Source organism: Ceratosolen solmsi, unplaced genomic scaffold, assembly GCF_000503995.2.
Source record: "Ceratosolen solmsi marchali unplaced genomic scaffold, CerSol_1.0 scaffold1, whole genome shotgun sequence".
NCBI classification, from domain to species: Eukaryota; Metazoa; Arthropoda; class Insecta; order Hymenoptera; family Agaonidae; genus Ceratosolen; species Ceratosolen solmsi.
Window position 1 is genome coordinate 4,759,911 of NW_011948415.1, and position 9,923 is coordinate 4,769,833.

The following is a 9,923-nucleotide window of genomic DNA, read 5'->3' on the forward strand; positions in this document are numbered from 1 at the left end:
AATCGGCGGTTCATTTGAGACTGAAACATTTTTTACGTCTACGATGTTGAAATGTACATGTAGCGTGCTTATCAATTTTCGTACATTTATTTATTTTACATTTAAGTGGCTGAATGGTTAATTTGAATGATCCCGCCCACGATCTTTACAACGCATTATTGATTAAAATATCCGCTTTTATTTTATAATAGATGCGGTTATAATTGCTGCAGTTTTTGACAATTGGAATTGTTCTTTGTTCTTCGCATTTTAAAAATATCAACGTTTCATCAACGCGTGTAATTACTTACATTTTGATAGATAATAATCATTTAATTCTGAGAAAAAACAAAACATGATAAATAATATATATTTAATGGAATTTTTCAATTTACTTGTAGTTATTTCATTCCCCCCCCCCTCCCCCCTCTCTATCTCTATCTATCTCTCTCTCTATCTTAATTTCAATATAATAAAGTATCGCGATAAATATATATAACGAATATTTATTTGTATTAAAATACAAAGTTTATCATTCTACGTTATTTAAAAAGAAATTCATGTACTATAAATTAAAAAATTTATTCTATTCATTATCTTTCATTGAGATAAAAATTACTGCTTACGATAAATAAAATAAAATTTGAAATTATATACATTTTCATTATGTTTAGATTAGTATATAAAAATGATTAATTAAAAATTACTTTTTCAAATTCATTATTCTCTTGTAAAAATCAAGGCTTTATATCTCCACGTAAATCTATAATTATGAATATTATTAATATTCTATATTATACTGTTTAGTAAACTTTTGTAGTAGGAAAATATTGTTCTAAATAATAAATAATAAGATTTCTAATTATCATTAAAGTGGCAATGATAATTGCCATAATAATTTTATGATATTCATTATTTTCTTATTTAAAACATAACGGGTATTATTGTTTTATGTGTATATAGTTTTATGATTATATAAATATATATACACATACATATATCTTGGATGATTGTTTGTTAAAATTAAAAATCTCTATCATAGTTTGCATTTATTAATTAATTCCAGTAATTTATAATTTAAGTTTATTTATATAAACTTGAAAATTTAGTTGGGGGCGAAAACACAATAAAAGAAAAAAGCGAAATTTGGTTTTCGAGTTCCCTTGTCGTTATACGAAATCTTATTTAAATAAAATTATACACAAGTAAAATGAAATTTTAACAAACACGATAAAAATTAGTAAAATATACTTCCTCTGTACATGTTTAACATCTAGTGCACTACGAACAGTTATCGCGAAAAGTAATCACGAAAATCATCTAAATATATATGTCTATATGAGTATATTAATCAAAGTGTAAAATATTAATTGAAAAGCGAGTTGTATGTATATATATATATATATATATAATTTCGGGTTCGAAGAATATTTCCAACTCTCTCGCTAAAATACGTTTACACAGTTTTTACCATTTCATTCTAATAAAATGAACTTATTTGTTTAATTAGGATTATTTAAATTTTGCCAATACCTCTGATAGTGTAAATGAAAATTACATGCACGATCTTTTATTTTTCATATATGATCACACACAATGAGATTCTGCATTACATTTATAAGAGGTTAATTTTTCTACGAAGGAAAGGTGTCAGACGTATTTATTTCAATTTTTGCTAATCATTTCAATTATAACATTTTATTTATCGAATAATTCTTGTTAATATACCAAATATATAATTCTGTATAGTGACATCTTATTCGTAAAATGTAAATTTAACAAAAATTCAATCAATATTTGATAATTTTTCGTATTTAAGTAGTATCAGTTGTCCTCATTTTAAAGTTACGATAAAAAGCTAAAAACTAGTATTCCGCCATTAACATGAAAATATTATCTACATTACTCTGAAAATTAACGCGTCGAGAAATAGCGAATAGATTATAAAGACAAACTTCTTGCAGTCGAAATTATAAAATGAAGCTGAATAGATGATAATAGATTGAATTAAAGGTTGTTTTGTGAATTTATGAAAAAAAAATTTCATTTCAAATTTAATAATTTAAATGTTAATAGTAATAAATGAATAGTAAGACTCAAGTTGTGGTGTGATATTTTGAAAAATACATAATTTATAAATGAAATTCGCTTATTCGTATGCATTTTAATTATAAAAGCTGGATTGTTCTTATAAGATTACAAAATCCTATGTGATATTTAGTATAATTAGCAATTATTATATCCAAATGGATAAAAATGATTAAACTTTGTGAATATAAATTTTCTATTTCTAAGCTACCGGTTACAATTTTAACTCTCTACATAATTAATATGAACATCGTATTATTTATAAAATACCTTAGACGAACAAATCGTGGTGAAAAAGAAATACAAATTAAATACTTTGGAATAGTTTCGATGCAAATTAGATATTGAAAAATGCAACGTAGACTAAATAAAAGATTGCTTGACCTGTATATATAGTTATATTGGTGTGAGTCTTCTGACACAAGCTCATTTACTGCAAAATAAACCGAGCAAATAAAGTTATTCATTGTATATTTGTGACTGCATAAGATGTACTTATTAAATACAATAATTTTTTGTATACTTGGCCATTCATTTGCAGACAATAAAAGGTTATTTGATATTTAGATTGTGGCGGCCTTTATACGTAATTATAATTTCTTAAAATTAATCGATATTTTTAACATAATACAGATTCTTTTATACAAATTCAAATAAACAATTAAAAACATTGATCGAAGTGCTGATAGATGAATTTGCTGAAAACAGTCAGTGTATTGTATCAATGATGGATACTTATTATCGACGAAAAGCTGACGTAAATCAGATAATAGCTAATAATTATTTACCAATGTACAGGGTAAGTATAATTATAACAATATCAATCTATTAGCATATGTCAAACGCACTCTAGTTATTACTAAATTCGCTCTGATATATCGTTATGTTTATTTAAAAAATTTCTAATTGTGTAAAAAGAAAAATGTCGCTGTAATAAGCGCTTAGCGTTAAAAATAATAGCTACGTACTCTCAACTTGTAGTTTAAATGTGAATAGAAAATATAGAACAATACTTTTCGATAAGGTTTTGATCCGTGATAACGAAGAATTTGCTCCTCCTCGTAAACGTTTGCTGCAAATTTTAAAAGAAAGTAAGTACGTAGGTTGCGACGTTTACCTTATTTTTATGGCAAATGGATTACAGGTCGCAAATTTTCTTCAATACGCAGAAGAGTAAGTAGATCCAATATAATTCATTTAACCATTTATAATGAAAAGAATTTATACTTCTTTCAAATAATTATGCATTCTGTATAATTTCTTCTAGTAAATAACAATATCAAAATTATCGCTTATATAAATGATGTTTAAGCCTTAGTCAGAAAATTACGTTTACGAAAATTAACTTTGTAAAGTTAAGCATCTTAGGCATTGTAGGATCGATTGTATTATTCATTATGTTTAAATCGATTGAAGGTTATTTATATGTTTGTATTTTAAATTAACAATCAAATTAACAACCCGATACAATTTTATATGATATTTAATACAAAGACAATTATTCGTAATCACACAATAGTTTCTGTATTCATTTATAAGTTACTACTATATCATATTAAAAATAATAATAATAAACAGCATGTTTTACAAGTATGTAATTGCAATATAATATATAAACAGTAAACTATAAATTGTTTATTATATTAATAACTATAAAAGTAATATAATAACGTTATTGAAGATAATAAAATCGGCTATGCCATTAGTAATAATTATAATGATAATTTTACTATGTTCAATATTAAAAAACTCGAATAGTATATAAAAAGTCTTCCATAAATCGAGAAGTATATGCGTTACATACAATTATTGTTTGTAATCAATATAACTGGATATTTAAATTTGAAGAATAATCTCACATCCGGTATAAATTTAATTTTATCGAAGTACTTTTCCATTTCGATTATCATATCTAACCATTTTATATTAACTAATGTTAGACACGTGATTAATACATGGATCCATTAATTCTTAATAAGACTAATTATAAAGATACCTCCTATATTCTTAATGCAATTAAATTAGAATGCCAATAAGATTTTTTTAATCTGGTTAAATTTGCCATTTGACCTTAATGATGGTAGAATCGTTTTTTCAAAACAAAATAAACAATAATACAATATCATATTACTACTATACTTATATATTTTTTTAACGATATGAAATACGTTCGAGTTTTATTGACTATAAATAATTCTGAAAGAAAAATATATATTTTTAAGAGTTTTTTAAAAAGAGAAGACAAGGAAGCCTAACTTAATATTTAATAAAAAAATTGTAAGCTCGATTTACATTACTACATAAGCCCACGGTTTCCACTAAATTAGATTTTCATATTTTAGGGAACGACTTATTAGTACGCAAGGGAAGTTTTTGCTTATTTACGATTTTCGTATCTTTCATACGGATATGCGGTATTTGTGGAACAGAATAATCAATGTAATTTTTCTACGCCATTACGTTGAATTCAAACGCCATTCAAAAAGTCAACTGCTGAAACACGAATGGTATGATCTCAATACGATCCCTTTTCCAGCGCGCACGAAAGGTTTGGTGATTACGAAATACATCGATACTTGGTACCAAAACAGATTTCGTTATGGAATTAGTCACTTTTCCACGAAAATAGACGACCTGAAGAAACAAAAATTGCGGTTTGTTGTAGAAGCATAATGGCAAATGTTAAGCTTCCGAACGAAATTTTAGAAATTTTATGTATTTTCATTACGAACAAATCCCTTTGCTTATAATTTTATTAATTTTCTTTTCTTTTTTTTTTCCTCCTCAACTTTAAACAATATAAAAATTAGTTAACAAACTAGCTTCTTTTATCAGGTATTAAATTAATTAAAATCCATTCATTTTATCTTTATATCTTTTTTATTTCACGTGTAATTTCTCATTTAAAAATTTGTATATACAAATTAATGAAATAATTTGTTTAATCGTATTTTAATTCATATTATCGTATTAAGATTCATACACGTTTAATCGATAAATATAAGTGCATGCGTTCATGATAATATTAATATTGCAAATTTTTTTTTTTTTTTTTTTTTTTTGTTGAAATATGCTATCGATTTATTCATGAAATTATTAAGCTTATAAATATTAATAAATGTACATTAAAATATTAGTGTGGCAGTATTTGAACATCTGCCTGCAGTAACAACAGATGCCCAATCTTATTTTAAAAGCCAAAAAGGAATAAATGCTAATTCTAAGCCCTTGGGAATTGAATTTGAAGTAAGTTATAGATGAATCTGCTTTTACTATAAAAGTTTTATTATTATTCTAAGTTCTTTTATATATTATGATTAACAACATATAATGAATCAATCAACAAATAAAAAATCCGAAGAGATATTCTATCGTAATTATAAAAACAACCTTTGATAAAGGTTTAAAGAAAAAAATTACTTTGCGCAGTTTTATTATATTTTCATTATTTCTTTAATAATAATATAATATTAGGATAAATTATTATTATATGCTATAGATTTTAGATAATAATAACAACGAAATCAGTATTGATATTTCGACTAAATTAAGCAAATTTTAACTTTTCTTTTTATGATAATTGATTGAAATTTTATTCAAACCGTTTATTCAATTACTGTTAAATACAAATTCTTTGATTCTGCTTTCAGTTCTTTACAATAGGAATAATCCAAATTAATAAATCCATCTACTTTTTTTTTTTTTTTTTAAATAGACAAGATAAGTCTTATCCAGATAATAAAAATGTCTTCATATTTCTTGAGACATTAAAAGTCGTAAAATAATATATAAATTATGGTTAATATTTATACTTGGATCTCAAGTTATAATTAAGTCAGATAATTTTATATATTTCTATACTAAATATCTTGAACATTAACCCAATATTAACAATAAGATCTACTAATTATCACCATAATGTAACTTATATTTAATAATTAATTTGAATAAAATATCTTATTTACTTATTATAAATTATACAAATTATAAAAACACTATCTTAAATACTATTTTGATATTTATGATATTTAATCTTCTTTCGGCTACTTAATCACTCGAATCACTTAATTTATATAATAAACAAATTGCCCATCAGTGATATGCAGTTCTAATTTATCTTAAATTTAATTATAATTGGAGTTTGCTTTTTTTAATTAAATTTCTTACTTATATTATATTCATTAAAATATATTGAACTTAACGTTCTTCAATATACAATAATATGCTGATGAATGAGTCATTTTGCTTGATTCTTTATTACATTCTACGGTTAAATTCAAATATATAAAATGAGAAGTAAAGAAAATGGAAGATGAAAAGTTAATCACATTTTACGAATACCAAAAATGCAATATATAGTATGTTAGTAATATTATATCGGAATATAAGAATTTTAATTCATAATAACCATATTAACAATATCAACAGCACTATTAAACAACAATAATAGCAAATAATATTTAGTAAAAGAAATTATACGAATAGGAATAGGACATTTACCTCAATTTTATGCAATTGTGTGTATTTTCACTTTTAAATAATACGCGGCAAAAACAGAAAAGATTATATGAAATTTGTTATTGATAGCTTAGTTCATAGGTTATTTAATGATTTTGAAAAAAAAAAAAAACTCGCTAAGAGTATATAACTGGTAGAAATCAATACTAATTTTGTTATAATTATTTTACAAAATTTATAACATCCATGTATAATATTACTTTCTAATATTAGCATATTATAATGTATTAATCAATAATCCACTTAACATTTCAATTTTCTTTTTTTTTATAATTATTTCGCGCGTACATATATATATATATATATATATACACACACGCGCGCGCGCACGCATATTATAAGTAATACTTTTAACAATTGTACAAGTACCGTAAGTTATGCTTGAAATTTAATTTCGATAAAAGATTTCAATACATTTAATTAAATTAAAATAAAATCTAAAATGATATGTTTAAATATATAATAACACTTTACCATTTAATATCATTCTAAATTGCAAAAAATTAATTATTGACAAGTAATTTAAAATAATTTCAATTTATAATATCGTAATTTTATCAAATTTAAGTTATAATAAAACGTTTATTATAAGAAAAATATATGATTTTGGCTTGATATTACGATTAAATCAAGGATGAGTTAATTTTCAGATGTTATTGATCATAGCTAATGTTTTGAATTTCAAGCCATATTTTTATGAACCTCACAATATTAAGAACGAAAGATGGGGCGACATTAAAAATGGAACACTCACAGGAATTTTAGGAGAAACTCAAAAAAGAAACGCTATTTTTTATCTTGGAGATTTATACTACACTATGCGACATCTTGAGCTTTTGGATTTGTCATGGCCATATAATACAGAATGTTTGACGTTCCTGACGCTCGAATCGCTCACGGAAAATTCATGGAAGTTACTCATCTTGCCCTTTAGGTGAAAATATTGCTTTTAGAAAAGACTTAATTATTAATTGAATCAATGTGTGTGTATATATATATATATATATATATATATATATATATACATATACATATATATAATACAATTGAATATTTCTCTAAACATTACGTTATATCGTTATTATATAAAGAATAATTAATAGATTGTACACGTGGATAGCGGTGATTTTTACATTGTTAGCGGCTAGCATAACATTTTTCATGTTCTCACGATTTTACAAGTACCATATTGGTATTGGAATGAAATCAATGGATGAATTAAATACTGCTAGCATGGCTTTAGATATAAAGAATTTTACAGTTTTCGAGAAGGCAAGATCGAGAAAAGTTGAAGAATACAGTGGCTTGTATCTTTTCACTGAGCTACAAAATTGTATTTTATATACATTGAGTATGCTACTTCAAGTTTCATTGCCATTATTGCCAAGTGCTTGGTCTCTTCGTATATTGATAGGATGGTGGTGGATTTTTACAATTTTAATTACCGTAACTTATCGAGCAAGTATGACGGCAAGTCTTGCGAATTCGATTGATAGGTAATAACGTTGAAACTCCCGTATTTATAAATATTTTGAACGCTTTTAAGTACAAGTTATCTGATTGTTTGCATATTCGATTAGAAAAAGTATTTAATACATTAAATAAAACAATTTCGTTAGATTTTTGTTATCCCGAAATTCTTCAGAGTCTTTTAAATGGATAAATTAAGTTTCATGATATAATCATGTATAGGAATAATATTAAAACGGAGTTTTTCTTATTAAGATTTATAAATGCACAGGACATTTATGAGATGCCCATTATATTTTGAGTAAATCGAATAAATATTAATATATTATTGAAATTTTTACGTAAATCAAGCCACAATAGATGGTAGGAATATAATAAAAATCAAAATAACTTTCTTAAAATAACAATAATGAGATAATTGAGCCTCTAAGTAAGTTTATCACTTAAGATTAATAAGGTAATTTATTATAAATGTCCATTATTAAATAATAACAATGATTGTAGCATTTAATTATTATATATTTACTTTTACTTACCTTTTTGTATATTCTTTACACATTTCAAGTATTAAATTTACAAAAGTTGTAAAGTTTAAAGAATTTAGTTCGTTTTGACATCATCATTCCCACACGCATTTATGAACTCGCATTCGCATACCAATCGTTAACCCCTCCCCCTTCCTCTACACCCATGGAAAACTATAGATTATTAGTTATCAGATTTTTTAATCAATTAATTTAATTGATTAAAGTAACGAGAATTTTATTTTATAAGAATAAATAATAGCACGTTGTAATAATTTTATTTAAAGTTTCAAAATGAACAAATGTCGGTACCTAGTATTAGTGGCATAATAAAATCGTTTGTAATAAAAATTGGTCTATGCGAGAAGGAAAAGTTACTTTGAGATTTTTTTTGATTTTCAATTAAATACAATTATTAATCTTCGGTTTTATTTAGAATTTAATATTATTAATCGAGTGCTCATGGATATATTTTGTATGAAAATGTCTTATTTAATTTTAATAAATTTAATAAATTTAATTATGTAACATAATTAACACGAAGTCATTTTAATGTATCATTGGTTTTAATTTTAAATTGGCAGAGTAACTATCGATACCATTGCACAACTAGTCAAAAGTTCAACGGTTATTGGTAGCTGGAGCGATGAAATGAAAGATTTTTTTATAAATTCCTCCGATGTAAATTTGCAAAGACTTAGTAATAGGTTTATCGTTACAATGGATGAACAAGATGCGATTGCTGCTGTTGCTAATGGAACCCTGTCTTATTATGAGAATGTACATGTTTTAAAGTACGAAAGAGTTAAACGACAAATATTGGAAGTGGAATTGCAAAAAAATGACAGTCAAGAGAATAAGCACAAATTTTTAGAACATAATCTGCACATAATGGAAGAATGTGTAATAAATATGCCAATTTCTCTTGGAATGGATAAACATTCACCGTTAAAAGGTCCCGTTGATAAATTGGTGAGTTTTCTGTATTTATTGCATTACCTAATATATTGTCAATTAGTCTACAGACAGTTTCCATGCTTTTAGATTAAGCGTATCATGGAAGCTGGCTTTGTGAAAAAGTGGTTGAGCGATATTACTCAACAATCTAAGATACTAGAATTACGCCAAGAAGGTACGGTTCAAAAATTACTAGTCGATCTTGATAAACTTCAAGGTGCAGTGGTTGCCTTAGGTTTTGGCTATATCATTGGGATTATTGCTCTGGTAGGTGAAATATGGTACTGGAAATATATTGTTTTAAAAAATCCAAATTATAATAAATATCGAAAGGAATTATTTTATAAAAAAAGTATAAAATGCTAGTTAATCGATAACATCATAATA

At 24.9% G+C, this 9,923-nt stretch overlaps 1 protein-coding gene across 1 annotated transcript; it reads left to right on the forward strand.

The window, feature by feature from the left end:
* Positions 1–2,734: 2,734 nt before the first annotated feature.
* Positions 2,735–9,923, forward strand: Ir68a (Ionotropic receptor 68a; the record flags this gene model as incomplete). The annotated part of the gene is made up of 9 exons (XM_011495492.1): positions 2,735–2,866; positions 3,092–3,240; positions 4,410–4,721; positions 5,205–5,313; positions 7,236–7,519; positions 7,689–7,777; positions 7,847–8,081; positions 9,164–9,551; positions 9,624–9,923. Coding segments are annotated over 9 exons (1,977 nt in total), but the record flags the coding sequence as incomplete, so codon positions are not given.